This window comes from Theropithecus gelada, chromosome 2 (assembly GCF_003255815.1).
Source record: "Theropithecus gelada isolate Dixy chromosome 2, Tgel_1.0, whole genome shotgun sequence".
Classification (NCBI taxonomy): domain Eukaryota; kingdom Metazoa; phylum Chordata; class Mammalia; order Primates; family Cercopithecidae; genus Theropithecus; species Theropithecus gelada.
The window spans coordinates 41,117,142-41,142,297 of NC_037669.1; the positions used below are offsets into that span (position 1 = coordinate 41,117,142).

At 34.6% G+C, this 25,156-nt stretch overlaps 1 protein-coding gene across 1 annotated transcript in view; it reads left to right on the forward strand.

Moving 5' to 3' along the window:
• STXBP5L (syntaxin binding protein 5 like) overlaps positions 1–25,156 on the forward strand; it is a 473,308-nt gene that overhangs the window by 356,127 nt on the left and 92,025 nt on the right. The window contains exon 21 of the mRNA XM_025375463.1: positions 21,196–21,261. Coding sequence (XP_025231248.1) covers positions 21,196–21,261 — 66 coding nt within the window. The remainder of the gene's footprint in view (positions 1–21,195; positions 21,262–25,156) is intronic.

Sequence of the window (25,156 nt, forward strand, 5' to 3'; positions counted from 1 at the left end):
GATGGATCTCACTGTGGTTTTGATTTCCATTTCTCTAATGATTGGAAGTGTTGAGCATTTTTCAGATGCTTGTTGGCTGCATGTATATCTTCTTTAGAAAGGTGTCTATTTATGTCCTTTGCCTACTCTTTAATGAAATCAGTTTTTTTTTGTTACAAATTTGTTTACATTTCTTATAGATTCTGAGTATTAAACCTTTGTTGAATGCATAATTTGCAAATATTTTCTCCTATCCAAAATGTTGTCTGTGTACTCTGTTGATAGTTTTTATAGCTGTGCACAAGCTGTTTAGTTTGATTAGGTCCCATTTGTCAATTTTTGTTTTTGTTGTAATTGCTTTTGGCATCTTCATCACGAAATCTTTGTCAGGTCCTATGTCACACGGACATAAAGAAGTGAACAATAGACACTGGGGCCTACTTGAGGGTGGAGTATGAGAGCGGGGAGAGGATTTTAAAAATACCTATCAGTTACTATACTTATTACTGGGTGACTAAATAATCTGGACACCAAATTCCCACAACATGCAGTTCACCAACCAGGTATCTGTTCTCTTCAAGAGACTCGCCCAATACATAAGGACTCACATAAAGTTAAGGTAATGGAGTAGAAAAACACATTCCATGCAAATGGACACCAAAAATGAGCTGGAGTAGTTATTCTTATATCAGACAAAACAGACTTTAAAGCAACAATAGTTTAAAAAGACAAGAAAGGACATTAAACAATGATAAAAGGACTAGTCCAACAGGAAAATATCACAATTCTAGATTTATATGCATCTAACACTGGAGCTCCCAAATTTATAAAACAATTACTACTAGACCTAAGAAATGAGATAGATAGCAACACAATAATAGTGGGGTACTTCGGTGCTCCACTGACAGCACTAGACAGATCATCAAGACAGAAAGTCAACAAAGAAACAATGGACTTAAACTATACCCTAGAATAAATGGACTTAACAGATATTTATAGAACATTCTACCCAACAACTGCAGAATATACGTTCTATTCATGAGCACATGGAAGATTAACCAGGATAGACTATATGATAGGCCACAAAACAAGTCTCAATAAATTTTTAAAAGTCAAAATTATATCAAGTACTCTCTCAGACCACAGTGGAATAAAATTCACACAGTGGAATCAACTCCAAAAGGAACCCTCAAAACCCTGCAAATACATAGAAATTAAATAATCTGCCCCTGAATGATAGTTGGGTCAATAATGAAATCAAGATGGAAATTTAAAAATTCTTTGAACTGAATTATAATAGTGACACAACCTATCAAAACCTCTGGGATACAGCAAAAGCAGTGCTAAGAGGAGAGTTCATAGCATTAAATGCCTACATCAAAAAGTCTGAAAGAGCGCAAATAGACAATCTAAGGTCGCACCTCAAGGAACTAGAGAAACAAGAACAAACCCAAACCCAGCAGAAAAAAAGAAATAGCAAAGATCAGAACAGAACTAAATGAAATTGAAACAAACAAAAAATACAAAAGATAAATGAATCAAAAGGTGGTTCTTTGAAAAGATGAACAAAATTGACAACATTAGTGAGATTAACCAAGGAAAGAAGAGAGAAGATCCAAATAAACTCAATTAGAAACAAAAGGGAAATATTACAACCAATGCAATAGAAATACAAAAGGTCATTCAAGACTACTATCATCACCTTTATGCACAAAACTAGAAAACCTAGAGAAGATGGATAAATTCCTGGAAATATACAACCCTCCTGGATTAAACCAAGAAGAAATAGAAACTCTGAACCAACCAATAACAAGCAGTGAGATTGAAATGGTAATTTTAAAAATTGTCAACAAAAGAAAGTCCAGGACCAGATGGATTCACAGCTGAATTCTATCAGACATTCAAAAAAGAATTGGTACCAATCCCATTGAAAATATTTGAAACTATTCCAAAAGATAGAGAAAGAGGGAATCCTCCCTCAAATCATTCTATGAAGCCAATATCACCCTAATACCAAAACCAAGAAAGGATATAACAAAAAAAGAAAACTACAGACTGATATCCCTGATGAATGTAGGTGCAAAAATCCTCAACAAAATACTAGCTAACCAAATCTAACAGCATATCAAGAAGATGATCTACCACAATCAAGTGGGTTTCATACCAGGGATGCAGGGATGGTTTAACATACACAAGTCAATAAATGTGGTATATCACATAAACAAAATTTAAAATCATATGATCATGTCAATAGATGCAGAAAAAGCATTTGATAACATTCATCATCACTTTATGATTAAAACCCTCAGCAAAATCAGCATAGAAGGAAAACAACTAAGGGTAATAAAAGCCATCTATGACAAATTTACAGCCAACATTATACAGAATGGGGGAAAGCTGAAAACATTTCTCCTGAGAATTAGAAAAGAACAAAGATGCCTACTTTCACCACTTCTAGTCAACACAGTACTGGAAGTCTTAGCCACAACAACCAGACAAAAGAAATAAATAAAGAGCATACAAATCAGTAAAGAGGAAATCCAACTGTCGCTGTTTGCCAATGATATTATTGTATGCCTAGAATACCCTAAAGACACATCCAAAAAGCACATAGATCTGATAAGTGTATTTGGTAAAGTTTTAGGATACAAAATCAATGTACACAAATCAATAGCACTGCTATATACCAACAATGACAAAGCTGAGAATCAAATTAAGAACTCAACCCCTTTTACGACAGCTATAATGAAATAAAATAAAATACTTAGGAATTTACCTAACTAAGGAGGTGAAAGATCTTTACAAGGAAAACTACAAAACACTGCTGAAATAAATAATGGACAACACAAAAAAATGAAAATACATGCCATGCTCGTGGATGGGTAGAATCAATATTGTGAAAATGACCATACTATCAAAAGTAATCTACAAATTCAATGGAATTTCCATCAAAATACCATCATTATTCTTCACAAAACTAGAAAAAACAATTCTAAAATTCATTCACAGAGAACCAAAAAAGCCCACATAGTCAAAGCAAGACTAAGCAAAAAGAAAAAATCTGGAGGCATCACATTTCTTGACTTCAACTACACTACAAAGCTATCGTTACCAAAACCTCATGGTACTGATATAAAGAGAGGCACATAGACCAATGGAACAAAATAGAGAGCCCAGAAATAAAGACAAATACTTGCAGCCAACTGATCAACAAAGCGAACAATAATATAAAGTGGGGAAAGGTCACCCTATTTAATAAATGATCCTGGCATAATTGACAAGCCACATGTAGAAAAATGAAACTGAATCATCATCTCTCCCCTAATACAAAAATCAACTCAGGATGAATCAAAGACTTAAATCTAAGACCTGAAACTATAGAAATTCTGAAGATAACATTGGAAAAACCTGTCTAGACATTGACTTAAACATAGACTTTATGACCAACAACCCAAAAGCAAATGCAGCAAAAACAAAGATAAATAGATGGAACTTAATTAAACTAAAAACTTCCTCACAGCAAAATAAATAATCAGTAAACAGACAACCCATAGAGTGGGAGAAAATTTTCACAAACTATGCATCTGACAAGGACTAATATCTAGAATCTATAAGGAACTCAAATCAGTGAGGAAAAAAATCAAATAATTCCATCAAAAAGTGGATTAAAGACATGAATAGACAATTCTCAAAAGAAAATATACAAATGGCCAAAAAACATGTAAAAATGCTCAGCATCACTAATTATCAGGGAAATGCAAATCAAAACCACAATGCAATACCATCTTTCTCCTGCAAGAATGGCCATAATTTAAAAATCAAAAATAATACATGTTAGCGTGGATATAGTGAAAAGGGAATCCTTTCACACTGCTAGTGGGAATGTAAACTACTACAACTACTATGGAAAACAGTATGAAGATCCCTTAAAGAACCAAAAGTAGATCTACCATTTGATCCAGCAATCCCACCACTGGGTATCTACCCAGAGGAAAAGAAGTCATTATATGAAAAAGACACTTGCACATGCATGTTTATAGCAGCACAATTCACAATTGCAGTAATATGGAACCAACCAAATGCCCATCAATCAACAAGTGGATAAAGAAAATGTGATATATCATGGAATACTACTCAGCCATAAAAAGTAATGAAAAAATAGCATTTGCAGCAACCTGGATGGAGCTGGAGACCATTATTCTAAGTGAAGTAACTCAGGAATGGAAAACCAAACATTGTAAGTTCTCACTTATAAGTGGGAGCTAAGCTATGAGGATGCAAAGACATAAGAATGATACTATGGACTTTGGGGACTCAAGGAAAAGGGTGAGAGGCAGGTGAGGGATAAAAGATGACACATTGGGTACAGTGCCCACTGCTTGGTTATGGGTGACTAAAATCTCAGGAATCACCATTACTTATCCATGTAAATAAACACGACTTGTTACCCAAAAACCTATTAAAATGAAAAAAATTTAAAAATTTTTAAAAACTAAAACAACTCAAATTTTTGTTAAGTAAATGGATAAACAAATTCTGGCAAATCCAAACAATGGTGCTCTACTCCACAATAAAAGGGAATATACTATTGATAAATGCTACAACATGGATGAATCCAAAATAATTGTAGTGAGTAAAAATAATCAGGAAAAAAAGGACACATTACTGTATGATTCCATTTATACAGAATTCCAGGAAATGAAAACAAATGCATAGTGTCAGAAAGTAGATTAGTAATTGCCTGGGAATGGGAAGGGACACATGTGATGAGGGCTGGAAGAGAGGGTTACAAGAGGGCACAAAGAAACTCTTGGGCATGACAGATGTGTTTATTATGTTAATTGCAGAGATGGTTTTATGGATGTATACGTATGTCAAAATGTATTCCAATAGTACATTTTATAAACATATTAATTAAACCTTAACAAGCCTATTTTTTAAAAGAAGAACTAACGCAAAGAAGAGCAGGGAACAGCACATTCCAGACAGAGTGAACAGCTTATAAGAAGGTTATAGGCCGGGCGCCGTGGCTCACGTCTGTAATCCCATCACTTTGGGAGGGCGAGGCAGGCGGATCACCTGAGGTCAGGAGTTCGAGACCAGCCTGGCCAATATGGTGAAACCCTGTCTCTACTAAAAATACAAAAAGTTAGCCGGGTGTATTGGTGGGCGCCTGTAATCCCAGCTACTTGAGAGACTGAGGCAGGAGAATCGCTTGAACTTGGGAGGCAGAGGTTACAGTGAGCTGAGATGGTGCCATTGCACTCCAGCCTGGGCAACAAGAGCAAAACTCTGCCTCAAAAAATAAATAAATAAATGAAATAGAAGGTTCTAAGATGGTAAAGGGCTTAACTATATCATCTAGAAACAGAAAGAATGCAAGGAAGCTGACAGTGTTGTGCAGAAGAGAAAAAATAAGTGAAGATTTTGTTGTAGAGATGAGTAAGGACACGATCATAAAAGCTTCTGAAGTAATTATAAGAAATTCTATTTTAATTTAAGCAGGGGAATGATATGCTTTGATTTATGACTAAAAATATCCACACTGCTGTGTGAAGAAAATATTGTGGAACCAAAAAGGAAAGCAAGCTGGTGTACCCATTAGAAGGCGAGTATTGCACTCCAGCAGGAAATGAAGGTGGCCTTGACTAGGGTGATAGCAATGCTGTGGGAGAAAAAAGGATAGATTCAGAAATCATTAGCATTTACAGAGCTACTGATTATAATTCAATGTGAGAGATAAGAGAGTGGAATCAAAGATTATTCCCAGATTTTGGCTTGAGCCACTGATTGTGATGATATTTTTCACAAAGGTGAAGAAGTTTGGGATAGGAGAGGGCATGTGGTGGTAGGAAATAAAGAGTTCAGTTTTAGACATGCTAAATTTTATTATGTCTTTTGTATAAATGGAGATGTCAAGTGGACAAGTAAGTCTGAATATCAGATGAGAGGTCTAGGGCAATAATTTGAGTCTTTAGCGTATAGGTGGTATATAATGGCATGGGAATAAATGAAATTACCTAGAAGAAGAGGAGGGGAAGGAGGAAGCGGAGAAGGAAGATGACAAGAGAGAAAAAGAGAAAGCGAGAGAGAGACAGAAGGAAGTAGGGAAGAAAAGGAGACTTGTGGATAGAGATGTCAGGAATTTGATATTTAATTTCAGGAAGAAGAGGAGTTGCCGGGGAGAAGAGAAAAAGGAAAAGACCTTCACAGAAGAGAAAACAAACAAACAAACAAAAACTGGGGAATGTTTCAAGAAGTAGTAAACTCCATCAGATGCTACAGATAAGCTAAGTAGGATAGGTTCAGAAAAGTGATTAGAGTGTGTCTGGCTCTGCAAAAGTTGTTAGTGACCCTTTAAAAAGCAATTTTAGAAAAGCAATGATATAGAAGCCAAAATATTGTTAAACTGAAGAGCAGCAGGTGAGGAAACAGCACAACTGAATACCTCTTTAAAGATATTTGGTTATGAAGGGGTGCCAAAAAATAGATTAATACCTGGATTGGAGTAAGATGTTAAAAGGAGCAGTTTGGAGTTTTTTAAATTTTAGAGAAAAGAGCATATTTTTAATTTATGTGAATATAGAATGATCCATAGAAAAAGAGATTGAGAATAAGCGAGAGAGGGGATAACTAAAGGAACAAAACTCTTAAGAAAGTGAGAAGGAATGGGAATCAGAGCACAGGTACAAGGACTGATATTTAATAGGAGGCTTTGTCTGTTATTATAGACAGACTTTTTAAAAGAAATGAGAGAGCCACAGAATGAAGAGATACATTGAAAAGTACATTGTTTCAATGAGAGATGAAACAAGTGATTGTTATATCTGATTTTCAGTTCAGTATTTTAGGAGGTTTGTTTTTCTTTTAAAATCAGTTTTACAGTGTAGATTTCTTACTACAAAGCTTTGTATTGAAAATGAACTACACTGAATTGTAATTAGTAGGAAAAAATACGTTTCTATCTTTGAACTTACAAAAATCAACAAAAACATACAAAATACGGGAGATACTACTTAGCAGTATGTGTGAATGTTCTTAACGTTAGTTAATAGTAATCTCATTGTGAGTCAGAAGGGCGTATCACGAGGTCAGGAGATTGAGACCACGGTGAAACCTCGTCTCTACCCAAAAAAAAAAAAAAAAATTACAAAAAATTAACCGTGCGTGGTGGCAGGCGCCTGTAGTCCCAGCTACTCGGGAGGCTGAGGCAGGAGAATGGAATGAACCCGGGAGGCGGAGCTTGCAGTGAGGCGAGATGGCGCCACTGCACTCCAGCCTGGGCAACAGAGTGAGACTTCATCTCAAATAAATAAATAAATAAATAAGTAATAAATAAATAAAACAGGCTCTCAACTAGGCGTGATATTGTCCCCCAGGGATATTTGGCAATGTCTGTGGACTTTTTGATTGCCACAACTGAAGAGTAGGGATAGTCTACTGACACCTACATCTACAATGTATTTCTACAACAAAATATTATCTGGCCGAAATGTGAAATCAAATTGAAAACATTTAGAACATAATGGTAAATAATAATTTAGTAAGAAAAAGTTTTAAAGTGTAGACTATATGGATTCTATTTTTCATTTTTTGATGAACCTTAGTGCCGTTTTCCATCGCAGCTGTACCATTTTACATTCCCACCAACAGTGCACAATGATTCCAATTTCTCCACATCCTCATCAACACTTGTTATTTTCTGTTTTTGTTTGTTTGTTTTGTTTTTTATAATGGCCATCCTAACAGGTATGAGGTGATATCTCATTGTAGTTTCTTCTGCATTTCCCTGATAATTAGTGATGTTGATTAGTGATGTTATTTTTGTATAACTATTGGCTATTTGTATTATCTTACATAATATGTGACAATAAATTCAAAATACATTTAAAAATTAAATGTAAAACCTAAAACTGTAAAACTGCCAGAAGAAAATATGGGTGAAGAGCTTCATAACATTGGTCGTAGCAATGAATTCTTGAATATGACATGAAAGGCATAGGTAATAAAGGCAAAAATACGTAAGTGATACTGCATCAAACTAAAACCTTCTACACAACCTAAATATCTGCAGACAGATGAATAAATAAAGAAAATGTGGTACATACATACAATGGAATATTAGCCTTCAAGAAGAAGAAAATCTTGTCATATTCTACAACATGATGAGCCTTCAGGACATTGCACTAGATGAAATAAGCCAGACATAGAAGGACAAATACTATATGATTCTACTTACATGGCGTATATCTAAAATAGTCAAACTCACAGAAGCAGAAGGTAGAAGAATGATTGCCAGGATCTGTGGAGAGAGAAAAATGGAGAGCTGCTCTTCAGTGGATACACAGTTTCAGTTATACGAGATGAATAAGTTCTAAATATCTGCTGTACAACAGTATGAATATGGTAAACAATACTGTAATGTACAGTTAAATATTTATTTAGAAAGTAGATTTCATGTTGTGTGTTTTTTACCATTGAATATATGTGTTGATTATATATGTAGAGTTAAGTGTCTTTTGGCTTCCTCTCCTAATTATAAGAACCTTTGTGAACTCAGTGTAGGGTAATAATCACCAACAGCATCTTTTCAACTGTATTTGCTCTCCTAGCAGATCTTGTAACCATCAACATGGAAGGATAATATATAATCCTATATTCATCTTTGACCTCTGAATTGAGGCATTAGGTAGACAAAAAATCAAAAGCAAGTTTCATGAAATCATCTATCGTTGTCATTTTTTAAAACAGTATTGTTATCTTTTCCCATAGCAACATGAAAAGCAAACAAGGAAGATATTTTATAGAAATAATTGAGCTGGTGATGTTTTTCCTCCTTGAAGGTTTCGTATTCATAGAAATCTTGAGGATAAAGGTTTCATATTCTAAAACTGTTTTTTCAGAAACAGTAACATTTAAACGTTTTTATGGAAAGGTCAAGGCACCCTTTATACTTAGTGCCAAGGAACCTAAATTGGACTTTTTGAATAAAAGGCATTCCTTTCAAAAACAAAAGTTCACATGATTGCTTTAACAATATATTGCACAGTAGTAGGAACTATCAGTTAACTTGAATACAGGTCAGTAGAAATGATCCAAACAGAAGCAGAGTTAAAAAATAATAATAATTAAGCTAAATGGATATCAGTGACTTTGGCTGAAATTTTTTCCAAATTTGATGAAAAACATCAACTTAAAGATCCAAGAAGCTCAGAACACCCTAAACTAGAAAAATACAAAAGGGCTGGGCATGGTGGTTCATGCTTGTAATCCCAGTACTTTGGGAGGCTGAGGCAGGCGGATCACTTGAACTCAGGAGTTCAAGACCAACCAGACTGACATGGTGAAACCCTGTCTCTACCAAAAACTACAAAAAATTAGCTGGCCATGCACTTATGGTCCCAGCTACTTGCAAGGCTGAGGTTAGAGGATCACCTGAACTGGGAGGCAGAGGTTGCAGTGAGCCTTGATTGCCGCACTGTACTCCGGCCTGGGCAACAGAGACCCCATCTCAAAAAAAAAAAAAAAATATATATATATATATATATATATATATACACACACACACACACACACACACATATAGATATATAAGAAAACCACACTTAAGACTTTATAGTCAAACTACTAAAACTAACATATAAGAGAAAATCTTAAAAGCAGTACAGAAACATACACACATACACAAATACAAGGGAACAATATGAATAAAGAGTGATTTTTTCCATCAGAAATAATTGAAGCTAGAGACAACATAATGACATCTTTTAAGTGCTAGAGAAAAATAATTGTCAATCCAGAATTCTATATCTAGCAAAAATATCATTCAAAAATGAAAGTACATGATTTAACAGATCTGTACTATAAGCAACAAAGAAAATTTTTAAAGCAGATGAAAAAAAAGATGGAAAATTATGAATACAGGTGAGAATGAAAAGCACTAGAAATAATAAATATGTGGGTAAATAGAAAAAGGTATTTTGTCTTTTCTTAAATTCTTTGTTACTTTTTCAGAAGTAACAATGTATTATGGGATTTATAACATGTGGAAATAGAATGTATGACAACAGTAACACAAAGTACAGAAGAGAAGTATACAGAATTATACTGCTTTTTTAAACATAGGAGAAGTGATGTAAGAATAATTAAAGATAGACTGTAATGAATCTAACAAATAGATGCACATTATAGTCCCTAGAACAACCATTAAAGAAAATAAAAGAGAGGTGTAGCTAAGAAGCCAAAGAGATGGTAAAATGGAATACTAAGTATATTTTATTTTCTCGAAAGACAGAAATGAGGAACAGTAAAAAAAAAAAAAAAAAAAAAAAAAAAAAGAACTGAGGGGACAAATTGAAAACAATTAGAAAGATGATAGACATAAACTTAACCCCATAAAGATTATATTAAATGTTAATAGAGTAAACATTCCAAAAAAAGAAAAAGAGCTTCTGAGATAAGATTAAAAAGAAACAAATACCAAAAACAGTGTATATACTGTTTATAAAAGATGCACGTTAATTATAGAAACATAAATAGGTTGAAAGTCAAAGAAGGGGAAAAGAATTCCATGAAAACACTAACACCAAGAAAGCTGATATGGCTATATTAATATTAGATGAAGTAGACTTCAAGGTAAGGAGATAGAGAAACAGTTCAAATTAATAAAATAAATGACCAGAATGATTTAAAAATCCTACATACTTGCATAAACCTAATAAGAAATATTCAAAATATATGAAGCAAAAACTGTCAAACCTAGAAATAGACAATGCTACCATCATTGATGGAAATGCATCATTTCTCTTTAGTAACTGACAGAACAAATAGACAAAAATTGGTAAGGTTATAAAAAACTAAAGCAACTCTCTTTACCAAATTGATCAAATTACATACACACCTACACAAAGCAATTGAAAATACAAATTATTTTCATGTAAACATGTAACGTTCATAAGGATAGACTGGGTGATAAAACAAGTTATAATAAATTACAAATAATTGACATTAAGTAGAATACGTTCTCTGGCCACAAAAGGAATTAAATTAGGAATCAACAATATGTATAAAATTCCCTAATACTTGAAAATTAAGCAACACATCTCTAAATAGCTTATAGCTTAAAAAAGAAATTACAAAGGGAATTTTAAAATATTTTTGAACTCAGTGAAAGTACAAACACAACATATCAAACTTAATGAGATGCTACTGAAGCAGTGCCTAGAGGAAAATTTAGAACATTAGATGCTATGTTAGATTTTTTTAAAATCTCAACTTCATGATCTAAAGCTCTTAAGACATTAAAAAGTAAGAGCAATGAAAACCACTCAATGTAAAGGAAATAATAATCATCAAAAATGAATGAAATGGAGCTCAAACCAGAGTAGATCAACAAAACCCCAAAACAGTTCTTCAAAAATATTATATAAAACCCTAACAACACTGATCCAGAAAAAAGAAACAAAGTAATACCAGGAGTGGGAAAAAAAAGCATTACTGTGGATTCTACAGACATGAAAGATAATAAAGTAAGATTATTAACTCTAGTCCCAGAAACTGGCAATTTAGATGAAATTAAGAGATCCCTTGAAAGACAAAACTTACCAAATCTAACACCAAACACATTGGAAAGTATAAGTAACTCCCATCATGAAAATTTTTGAATTCAAAATTAAATACCCACAACGAAGAAAACTACAAGCCCCAGATGGCTGCACTTGTTAACCCTATCAAAGATTTAAGGAAGAAGTAACACCAATCTTATGCAAATTCTTCCAGGAAATATAAGAAGAAGGAAATCTTTCCAGCTGTTTATCTGAAACCAGCACAATGTTGATAACTAAAACTTGACAAAGACAGTACAATAAAAGTACAAGTCAGTCTCGTTTATGGAACTAGATGCAAAAATCAGAAATAAAATATTAGCAAATGGAAGACAAACACATAAAAGAAAGATAAAGCATCATAACCAAGGTGGATTTATCCCAGGAATGCAAGTTTAAAATTTGAAAATCAATGAATGTAAAATACTGATTAACATAATAAAGGAGAAAATAATACAATCATCTCAATACATGTGAAAACATTTGACAAAATTAAATATTTTAAAATAAAAATCCTTAACAAAACAAGAATAGAAGAATATTTCCTCAATAGAATAAATCCTACTAAGAAAAATCTACAGCATCATACTTGATTGTGAAATACTGAATTTTTTTTTTTAGAATCAGTAACCAGAAGAGGATGTTTACTATCATCACTTTTATTCAACATTGCAGTTGATAACCTAGTAAGGACAAAAAGCAAGATTAAAAAATTATATGCCTAAAGATTAGAAAGAAAATTTAAAACTCTCTTTACTTGCCAATGGTATGATGGTGTAGGTAGAAAACCCAAAGGAAACTACAAAAATAATAAGTGAATTTAGCAAGATTGAAGAATGCATGTCAGTAGACAACAATTAATTATATTTCCATATAAATAACAGCAAACAATTTGGAAATGAACTTTAAAAAAATACCATGTACAGGATAGACTTCCAGCTGGCAGCCTGAGGAGTATCATGGACCTATTCCTGAGTGAAAAAGGATAATTTGTGAAAGGTATTTTAAAAACAACCACGTACAATCTCCGGAAATTTTCCTAAGGGCATATAGCAAATGAAGAAATATTTATTCAAGAAAATCTACTGAAACTTGGTAGAAACAATGAGAGTCTGTGGCACTTGAACCACAACTCACTTAATTCCTCTCCCGCTTCCAGGTTGCCAGCATTTCTCATCCCCTCCAACTCCAAGTTGAAGAGACTAAATTCCTGGGAAGTGTTATCAAGAGGTCAGAGGCTCCCTTCTGCCCATCCCCCACTCACAGGACAGAAGCTCTACCCCATGCATAGACCTCAGTACCATAAATACTGAGTCCCTGATTACCCTTACCCCATCTTGCTCATAGGGCAGAAGTTTTATGCTAGAAAAGATAAGCTGAGAAGACCAGAGGATACCACCTTTGCCCAGGGCCCAGACTAGTGGCTCAAAGGTTTTGCCCAGGAAAGAAACGCAGTCTACCTGAATAGAGAGCTTCAAAGCCCTCCCCAAAGTGACTAGCCTTACACGAAACAGTGTGGGAAAGTTCAAGCCTAAGTGTGCTCTCAAAACCAATGGGAAATTTGGTGATAATGAAATGAGAGGAAGTAATTGATAGCACCTCTTAATTAGGGGCAACAAACTATACCGTATGTAAGCTAGTTCACCAGTGAGAACCAATGAAAGAGACTGCTAAGAAGAGCCCTCCTGGGATTTAAACCTCAAAGACTAGCCTCAAAAATGACCCCTTATCAAATTAAATTAGATCAGAATACTGTACAATGTATGTCCCAGGGTACTGTCAAAAATACTAGAACATTTCGTGGATGCTAAGCTTTAAAAACAATAAAATAATAGAGCAATTACCCAGCTGTGATTCAGCAGTGTAACAGCTGTATATGATATTAACAGAGGCAGACAGCTTAACAGAGAGATGAAGGAGATAGTCAAAGAGAACCCTGCTAAAATTACTGCCATCCCAGAGTGATTGTATATACACTGAATACTGTGCCTTCTGAGAAGCAACCTCAAAATCTTCACAATGTAGAGGAAATAAACCTCATGAAAATAGTCTAGCCGAGTCACTAAATAAATAAATAAGCAAACAGCAAAAACTGGAGGGGAGAGAGAGGAATCAGTCATCAGTACCTGGAAGTGCTACAATATATTACCTAAAATATCCAGTTCTCAACAAAATATCATGAGACTTGCAATGAAACAAAGTGTGGCTCATTCACAGGGGAAAAAAAGGCAACAAAAATTTCCTGTGAGAAGACCCAGATGTTGGATTGAACAGACCAAGACCTCAAAACCACCATTATAAATATGCTTAAAGAACTGAAAGACACTATGCTTAAAGAAGTAAAGGAAGCTATAATGACAATGTCTCATCAAATCAAGAACACAAATAAAGAAATAGAAGTTACAAAAGGAACCAAATGGAAATTCTGGAGTTGAAAGGTACAGTAAGTGAAAAGAAAAATTCAGTAGTGGGACTCAACAGTAGATTTGAACTAGCAAAAATAACAACAAGTAAACTTGAAAATAGATTGATAGAGACAGTGCATTCTGAAGGACAGAGAGAAAAAAAAAGTGAAGAAAAATAAAGCCTCAGAGAAACATGGGACACAATTAAGGGCACCAACATATACATACTAGGATTAGCAGAAGGAAAGGAGAGACAGAGAAAGGAGAAAAATATGTGAAAAGATAATGACTGAAAACTTCCCAAATTTTATGAAAAGCATTAATCTACACATCTAAGAAGTTCAATAAACTCCGAGAAGATAAATGGAAAAATATCTACAACCAGATGCATCATAGTAAACACACTGAAACATGCTTCAAGGCAAAAACAAAAAGAAAATCTTGAAAGCAATAAGAGAAAAACGACTTGTCACATACATGGAACTCTTAACAAGATTAACAGCTCATCAGTAACAATGGAGGCCAAAAGGGAATGGGATGACATATTCAAATTGGTCAAATGAAAAAACTGTCATTCAAGAAACTTATATCCAGAGGGGAACAACACACTGGGGCCTGTTGTGGGGGCAGGGGGAGGGAAAGCATCAGGATAAATAACTAATGCATGTGGAGCTTAATGCCTAGGTGATGGGTTGATAAGTGCAGCAAACCACCATGGCACATGTTTACCTATATAAGAAACCTGCATGTCCTGCACATGTATCCCAGAACTTAAAATAAAATTAAATTTTTTAAAAAACTTTATATCCAGCAAAAGTATTTTTCAAAAAATTAGCTGAAATAGACATGGTCAGGTAAACAAAAGCTGAGAGAATTTATTACTAGCAGAGCCACCTTACAAGAAATACTAAAGGAAGTTTTTCAGGCTGGAAGAAAGTGAACCTAGATTGTAATTTAAATCTACACAAAGGATCAAAGAGCATTGTTAAGGTAACCATGTAATTATGAAAGAATATAAATGCATATTTCTTCTCTCAGCTAATTTTTAAAGCAGTTTATAAAACAACATATGTATATATAGTTGTTATTTGGGGATCTATAACATATAGAAATTAAATATATTTGTCAATAACAGTACAAAGGAAGTGGGTGAGAGGAAAGTTGTGTTTGAGTAAACAGATTATTCCAGATGATAGCCTGGATTCACCAGAACAAATAAAGAGGACAAAAAATGGTAAAATGGTAAATCAGAAGGTTATAAATATATTCTAGTTCTTCTTATTTCTTAGCTTTTATAAAAGAAATAAAATTATATAAAGTAGTAATTATAATGTTTTATTGGTTTATAAAATGTATAGATTTAATTTGTATACCAATAACGGCACATAGGAGAGAATACAGCTATTAAAAATGAACATTTCTGTATCTCACTGGAATTAAGTCAGTATACATCTGAAGTAGACTCCGATAAGATGTATACAGTAAGTTCTAATGTATATGGTAAGTTTTTCCACTAGGAAAACTCCACAAAATATGGTGAAAGATTAATTAAAGGAAAAAAATGCCACACAAGAAAATATTCACTTAATGCCAAACAAAGTAGTGAAAGAGGACTAGAGGATCAAAAAAAGACATGAGACAGAGAAAACCAAAAGGAAAATGACAAGTGTAATGCAAATATATCGATAATATTAAATGTTAAGGGATTAAACAATCCAATCAAAAGACATAGACTGTGAGACTGTTTTTAAAAAAAAGTCAAGATCTGACTATATCCTGTCTATAAGAGAGATTTTAGATTTAAAGGTATAAATAGGTTGAAAATGAATGGAAAAAGATCATATGAACAACAGCCATAAGAAAACTGGAATTACTATACTAGTACCATTTGAAAAAATAGATTTTAAAGCAAGCAGAATGTCACTAGAATAAAAACAGACCTTTTATAATGACAAAAGTGTCAATCAATCAAGATGATATAATTATAAACATATATGTCCCAAATAACAGAGTTACAAAATATGTGAAGCAATGCCTGACATGATCAAAAAGATAAATTCAACGATAATTGTTGGAAATTTCAAAAGTTCCACTTTTAAAAATAGATACAATTACTAGACAGAAGATCAAAAAAGAATGAGATGACTGGAAAAATGCTATGTAGAAGACCTCGATACCAAAATCTCCAAAATATTGCAGAAAGAAACATTTTAAAAATTATTTAAATGGAGGGGAATACCAGGTTTACAGGTTGGAAGACTCAATTTTTAAAAGATCTTTCGTCTACCAAATTAAGCTCTATGTTTATCACAGTCCTATAAAAAAAATCTAACAATTATTTGTAGAACTTGAGAAAGTGATTCTAAAATTTATATGGAAATACAAAGGATCTGGAATAACTAAAACACTCTTGGAAAAGAAGAACAAAATTGGAGAACTTCACTACCTGATTTCAAGATGTGCCTTGAAACTACATTAATTATGATAGTGTGGTAATTGAAAAAAAAAGACAAACCAATCATTACAAAATAAAAAGTCCAGTAATAGATCCACATGTGTATGGCCAATTTGTTTTTGACAAAGGCACCAATAAAAATCAATGAAGAGGCCGGGCGCGGTGGCTCAAGCCTGTAATCCCAGCACTTTGGGAGGCCGAGACGGGCGGATCACGAGGTCAGGAGATCGAGACCATCCTGGCTAACACGGTGAAACCCCGTCTCTACTAAAAAATACAAAAAACTAGCCGGGCGAGGTGGCGGCGCCTGTAGTCCCAGCTACTCGGGAGGCTGAGGCCGGAGAATGGCGTGAACCCGGGAGGCGGAGCTTGCAGTGAGCTGAGATCCGGCCACTGCACTCCAGCCTGGGTGACAGAGCGAGACTCCGTCTCAAAAAAAAAAAAAAAATAAAAAAAATAAAAAATAAAAAAAAAAAAAAAAAAAAATCAATGAAGAAAGTCTTTTTAACAAATAATGGTGGAACAACTGGGCAAACAAATAGGAGGAAAAATGAACTTTAATCCCTACTTCATGTCACAACGAATCATTTTTAAAGTTCTAGAAGAAAACAAAGAATAATATCTTCATGACCATAGGTTTGGCACTGACTACTTAGACAGGAATCAAAAAGAAATTACAATAAAAATAATAAATTGTTCTTAAAGTAAATTAAATTTCTGCTCATCAAAAGACACTATTAAGAGGCCAGGCGTGGGCCGGGCACAGTGGCTTACGAGGCGGGCGGACCATGAGATTACAGATCTTGAGGAGATCCAGACCACCTGGCTAACACAGTGAAACCCCGTCTATACTAAAAATACAAAAAATTAGCCGAGCATGGTGGCGGGCGCCTGTAGTCCCAGCTACTCTACTCCAAAGGCTGAGGCAGGAGAATGGCATGAACCCAGGAGGCGGAGCTTGCAGTGAGCCGAGATTCCACCACTGCACTCCAGTCTGGGCGACAGAGCGAGACTCCACCCAAAAAAAAAAAAAAAAAAGGGCCAGGCATGGTGGTTTATGCCTATAATCCTAGCACCTTGGGAGACCAAGGCGGGTGGATCACTGGAGGTCAGGAGTTGGAGACCAGCCTGGCCAACATGGTGAAACCATGTCTCCACTAAAAATACCAAAATTAGCCAGGCACGGTGGCCCGCACCTGTAATCCCAGCTATTTGGGAGGCTGAAGCAGGAGAATCACTTTTACCCGGGAGGTGAAGGTTGCAGTGAGCCAAGATTGCCCCGCTGCACTCCAGCCTGGGCAAGACTCTGTCTCAAAAAAAAGAAAAACACCATTAAGCAAATTAAAAGATAAATCACATACTGAAAGAAAATATTCATAATGCCTATTTTGACTAATAATTCTTACCTAAAATATATGAAGAATTCTTACTACTACATAACACAAATGTAAGCAGTCCAACATAAAGAATAAGCCAAAGAGTTGAATAGGATCATGAAGATATATGATTAGCCAATAAGCACATGAAAATGTTCCAACTATCAATAGTCATCAGAGAAATTTAAAATCATAATAACATACTACTATGACCAGAAGGACTAAGATTTTAAGAGACTATATTACCTAGTGTTGGTGGAGATATTGAGCAATTGGAACTCCCGTAAGTTGCTAGGGAGAATGCAAAATGAACAGCCCCTGTCGTAGCATAGTGGAAAGATTATGGAAGTTTTTAAGGGAAAAACAAAAACAAATCAAAGATTTTCACATATAGGTATTTATTGTAGCATTATTTAGTATAGTAAAGATGGGAAAATCCAAATGTTTCACAATGGAGGAATGTTAAATTAAAAGTATGGTATATCTTTATAATGATTTGATAAAATGTTTTAAATGGTGGAATTGTTTATGAAATAAATGTTATTTAGAGAAATCAGAATATGAAACTGTTTTTATTGGATTAAAAATCATCATGGAAGGGGCCAGGCATGATGGCTCACACCTGTAATCCCAACACTTTGGGAGGCCGAGGCAGGCAGATCACTTGAGGTCAGGAGTTCGAGACCAGCCTGGCCAATATGGTGAAACCTTGTCTCTACTAAAAATATAAAAATTAGCTGGGTTTGGTGGCACACACCTGTAATCCCAGCTACTTGAGAGGCTGAGGCAGGAGAATTGGTTGAGACCCAGGAGGTGGAGGTTGCAGTGAGCTGAGATGGCACCAGTGCATTCCAGCCTGGGCTACAGAGTGAGACTCTGTTTCAAAAAAAAAAAGGAAGGAAGAAAAAAGTCAAAGTTACGATGAAATTGTGTATTTTTTAATCCCCTCCATCACTTTTCTGTATCTTCCAAGTTTTCTAGAGGGACAAAGCATTACTTCTATAGTACAAAAAATGTTTATTTTTAAATAATGATTGCTTTGAATAACTATATAGTATTTAATGATGATAACTATAAAATTATTTGCTTTAGGGTTTTGACACATTGTAAATTGGCACATGGAAGTAGTTTTACTATTATTGTTAGATCCATATTCAGTTCAGTTCCTACCTTCATCAGGAAAGTAGGTGAATTCAGAAGGAGCTAGGGAAAATGACAGAATCAATAGACAGTACAGAAATAGAAATGATGGTGTTTTCCAGACAAATGAGCTTAGCTCTTTAACCACCAAATTTTGTATTTTAAAATTTTGATGAAACTCTTTCTAACATATGCATCATGCTTTCTTACTTACTAACTATATTATAGTGACCAAATCCCATCCTACCTCCTAGCTGTTTAACTTTGGAGAATTGATGTAATAACCTTTCTTCCTTGTTTTCTTATCTGTATGATGGGGTTAATATTAAAACCCCTCTCATTGTATTGGTAGGTGTGAAAAGGATAATTTATATAAAGTATTTAGCAGAGGATTGGGTACAAAATAATAGATGTCACTTTCTGTTATTACTATTACTACAAAGAACGTGTGGCACAGTAGCCATTCAATAGATTTGATTCACTGACTCAACTTACAATAATGTCTTTAAAGCCTTTCAGAGATCTGTAAAACACCTACCTCTGTTAAATGGTCCCAGATCACTCACTCACTAGTCATTATAGTTCCTTTCTCTGCCCATTCTTTCACTGTTCCACGTTACTTTTCTTAATGTTTCTAGTTCTAGCAGCCTCCTCCTCTTTATAACTTGCAGTTTCTAATTTGCTGTCAGATAGCAAAGCCTGTTTAAGTCAGTACACTTTCAAGGAGTGCCTGGAAAACTCTTATAGCAACTCTGTGGATTAACATTTATTGCTTATTTAGTCAAACGTTTTCCTATCTAATTTGTATATCTAGGGTTAAGACTGTGTTCAACATAGTTTAGTTTGATGAATATCTATTTCCAGATTAATGGTAACATTTATATCAGCAAATATTATGTGTACTATGATTATAAACAGAAATTTAAAATTGGATGAGCATTAAATTGAAAGTCTTGAAAATAATGTTCAATGAAGAAAGAAATAGAGCAAACAATAAGCTTTGGAGTTGGTATTCAGTGCTCTATCAGCAATTGAAATATGAGTGCAGAATAATATAGTATGTAAAAATCTGAGTCCTGTGTCCTTTTCAAGCTCTGTTATTGACTTCTCTGACTTTGAATAAATAGCTTAAACTCTTTGAAGTTACAGTTTCTCACTTATAAAACACAAGAGTTGGGCTACGTTGTCACAAGGCACCTTTCAGTTTCAAAATTCTGGGTTTTTTTGGACCTACCGCAAGCTTATTGTTATAAATTGTATAAAGAAGAGGGTGATGGGAAAGAATAGGAACAAAGATTATTTCGGTCATTGAAAATAGCTCTCAAATGTTTCTGAGCATGGAGACAGATTAAAATAGAAACTATGAATATTTATTTCACAAAAGAAAGTCTGTGAGACTTTATAACAAAGATAGAAAAACCATAGTGAAGAACATTTTACAAATACTATATAAATACAGATTGGCAAGTACAGAGAATTATAAAGTGTTTATTAATCTGTGTGTCTATTGTTGCATTTGTCAGAAAAGTGGCAGAATAAAAATTAAGAAATATGAGAAAGTGAAAAATATAGTGCTTATTATAAGGAATTTGATACTATTGAACAAAACACAGTATGTAATATACAATACTACATTTTTATAAATAAATACAAAATTTAGAATTCATAGCAGTTTTTAAAGATCTTTTAAAAGCCAATAATCATATTGCCTGAGAGGATATTTGATTAGGTATTGTTAAAACCCCTTCTAATTCTTATTATTTATTATCTATTTTCAGATAAAATTGGGTCATTTATTAAAGTAGCTATTTCTTATAAAAATAGTAAAAAAAGGATTTTATATGTTTGTGCCATCCATGTTTAAATAATCTTGTGTGTCAATCAGTTACTGCTCCTTATTTTTTCCTGTATCATTTGTTTAAACAAATTTTCAAAATAGGCCAGCCATGTTGGCTCACACCTGTAATCCCAACACTTTGGGTAGGTGAGGTGGGAGTATTGCTTGAGCCCAGGAGTTCAAGATGAGCCTGGGCGACGTACTGAGACCCTATCTCTATAAAGAGAAAAAAAATTAATAAAAATATTTTTAAAATTCAGAATAATTGACATAACTTGGTCATGGTAAAGTAGTTTTCACATGGGGAAAAAAAAGCCTTTTAAACTTGTAGGAATTAAGAAATTAGAATAACCTACAAAAGACTAGGAAAATTTATCTCATTTTTGCATTGTATTTTCAGGTTTAACTGAACTGAATGACAGTCCAGTTCCCCTAGAACTTGAGCGCTGCAAGTCTCCTACCTCAGGTAAACGTGAGTGGTATTTTTCAAGATTCTGGTAGTTCACTGGAGTAATCTATTGCTTTATTTTCATGATCTTTATAATGTGAAATTTATAATATTAGTAATTAGGTGTAATTCCATTCATTAAATTTACTGTAAGCAAATTTGATTCCAAATATAAAATATGAATAAATGTCTTTTAAAATACTTTTATCTCAAAATAAAATTAAGATCAGAAGTATAAGTGCAACACTTTAAAAGACATTTTAAAGGAAAGTTATTTTGCAGATACATTAATAATGCTTACTAAGTATCAAATAAAAATTGGTAATATACAGAATCTTGTCATCCTCTGGCCAGAGCTGAATTAGTGGGAAATATACAGTAAATATGCAGGAGCAAATGATACCATTCCTCTGGACCACAGTTTGGAAACATGTATATTCATTAATTGACAAAGAAAAATGATAATAGAATATGATATGAAGCAAAACATCAAGACAAAGTGTGTACCCATTAAAATATATTTAAAATGTAAGAATAAGATTCCCAGGGATACATCTTTAAGGTACTGTATGTCAAAAAAAAAGTTAACAGTTATTTTTGGGTGGTGGGATTATGATTGGTTTGCCTGTTTTTTTAAATTTTTATGTATTTGATAATTCTGATTTTTCTATAATGTATATATAGTTTTGTGTAAGTTTCTAAACACCAAAATAATTAGGTTTGTCTTTACTGAATGACAGATCTGTTCTTACAGACAAGAAATTATAGTTCATTTTTATTTTTATTATTTTTTATTATTTTTATACTTTAAGTTCTAGGGTACATGTGCACAATGTGCAGGTTTGTTACATATGTATACATGTGCCATGTTGGTGTACTGCACCCATTAACTCGTCATTTACGTTAGGTATATCTCCTAATGCTATCCCTCGCCCATCCCCCAACCCCAGGACAGGCCCCAGTGTGTGATGTTCCCCTTCCTGTGTCCAAGTGTTCTCATTGTTCAGTTCCCACCTATGAGTGAGAACATGCGGTGTTTGGTTTTCTGTTCTTGCAATGGTTTGCTGAGAATGATGGTTTCCAGCCTCATCCATGTCCCTACAAAGGACTTGAACTCATCCATTTTTATGGCAGCATGGTATTCCATGGTGTATATGTGCCACATTTTCTTAATCCAGTCAATCACTGATGGACAGTTGGGTTGGTTCCAAGTCTTTGCTAGTGAATAGTACCACAATAAACCTACGTGTGCATGTGTCTTTATAGTAGGATGATTTATAATCCTTTTCAGTAATAGGAAGACTGGGTCAAATGGTATTTCTAGTTCTAGATCCTTGAGGAATCACCACACTGTCTTCCACAGTGGTTGAACCAGTTTACACTCCCACCAACAGTGTAAAAGTGTTCCTATCTCTCCATATCCTCTCCAGCACCTGTTGTTTCCTGACTTTTAAATGATTGCCATTCTAACTGGTGTGAGATGGTATATCACTGTGGTTTTGATTTGCATTTCTCTGATGGCCAGTGATGATGAGCATTTTTTCATGTGTCTGTTAGCTGCATAGAAGTCTTCTTTTGAGAAGTATCTGTTCATATCCGTCACCCACTTTTTGATGGGTTGTTTTTTTTCTTCTTCTAAATTTGTTTGAGTTATTTGTAGATTCTGGATATTAGCCCTTTGATGAGTAGATTGCAAAAATTTTCTCCCATTCTGTAGGTTGCCTGTTCACTCTGATGGTAGTTTCTTTTGCTGTGCAAAAGCCCTTTAGTTTAATTAGATGCCATTTGTCAGTTTTGGCTTTTGTTGCCATTGCTTTTGGTGTTTTAGACATGAAGTCCTTGCCCATGTCTATGTCCTGAATGGTATTGCCTAGGTTTCCTTCTAAGGTTTTTATGGTTTTAGGTCTAGCATTTAAGTGTTTAATTGATCTTGAATTAATTTTTGTTTAAGGTGTAAGGAAGGGATCCAGTTTCAGCTTTCTACATATGGCTAGCCAGTTTTCCCAGCACCATTTATTAAATAGGGAATCCTTTCCCCATTTCTTGTTTTTGTCAGGTTTGTCAAAGATCAGATGGTTGTAGATGTGCGGTGTTATTTCTGAGGCCTCTGTTCTGTTCCATTGGTCTATATCTCTATTTTGGTACCAGTACCATGCTGTTTGGTTGCTGGAACCTTGTAGTATAGTTTGAAGTCAGATAGCATGATGCCTCCAGCTTTGTTCTTTGGGATTGTCTTGGCAATGTGGGCTCTTTTTTTATTCCATATGAATTTTAAAGTAGTTTTTTTCCAATTCTGTGAAGAAAGTCATTGGTAGCTTGATGGGGATGGCATTGAATCTATAAATTACCTTGGGCAGTATGGCCATTTTCACAATATTGATTCTTCCTATCCATGAGCATGGAATGTTCTTCCATTTGTTTGTGTCCTCTTTTATTTCATTGAACAGTGGTTTGTAGTTCTCCTTGAAGAGGTCCTTTACATCCCTTGTAAGTTGGATTCCTAGGTGTTTTATTCTCTTTGAAGCAATTGTGAATGGGAGTTCACTCATGATTTGGCTCTCTGTTTGTCTGTTATTGGCATATTAGAATGCCTGTGATATTTGCACATTGATTTTGTGTCCTGAGACTTTGCTGAAGTTTCTTACCAGCTTAAGGAGATTTTGAGTTGAGATGTTGAGGTTTTCTAAATATATAATCATGTCATCTGCAAACAGGGACAATTTGACTTCCTGTTTTCATAACTGAATACCCTTTATTTCTTTTTTTTTCTTTTTTTTTTTTAATTATACTTTAAGTTCTAGGGTACATGTGGATAATGTGCAGGTTTGTTACATATGTATACTTCTGCCATGTTGGTGTGCTGCACCCATCAACTCGTCAGCACCCATCAACTCGTCATTTACATCAGGTATAACTCCCAATGCAATCCCTCCCTCCTCCCCGCTCCCCGTGATAGGCCCCGGTGTGTAATGTTCCCCTTCCCAAGTCCAAGTGATCTCATTGTTCAGTTCCCACCTATGAGTCAGAACATGCGGTGTTTGGTTTTCTGTTCTTGCGATAGTTTGCTGAGAATGATGGTTTCCAGCTGCATCCATGTCCCTACAAAGGACACAAACTCATCCTTTTTTATGGCTACATAGTATTCCATGGTGTATATGTGCCACATTTTCTTAATCCAATCTGTCACTGATGGACATTTGGGTTGATTCCAAGTCTTTGCTATTGTGAATAGTGCCGCAATAAACATACGTGTGCATGTGTCTTTATAGCATCATGATTTATAATCCTTTGGGTATATACCCAGTAATGGGATGGCTGGGTCATATGGTACATCTAGTTCTAGGTCCTTGAGGAATTGCCATACTGTTTTCCATAATGGTTGAACTAGTTTACAATCCCACCAACAGTGTAAAAGTGTTCCTATTTCTCCACATCCTCTCCAGCACCTGTTGTTTCCTGACTTTTTAATGATTGCCATTCTAACTGGTGTGAGATGGTATCTCATTGTGGTTTTGATTTGCATTTCTCTGATGGCCAGTGATGATGAGCATGTTTTCATGTGTCTGTTGGCTGTATGAATGTCTTCTTTTGAGAACTGTCTGTTCATATCCTTTCAAACTATACTACAAGGCTACAGTAACCAAAACAGCATGGTACTGGTACCAAAACAGAGATATAGACCAATGGAACAGAACAGAGTCCTCAGAAATAATACCACACATCTACAGCCATCTGATCTTTGACAAACCTGACAAAAACAAGAAATGGGGAAAGGATTCCCTATTTAATAAATGGTGCTGGGAAAATTGGCTAGCCATAAGTAGAAAGCTGAAACTGGATCCTTTCCTTACTCCTTATACGAAAATTAATTCAAGATGGATTAGAGACTTCAATGTTAGACCTAATACCATAA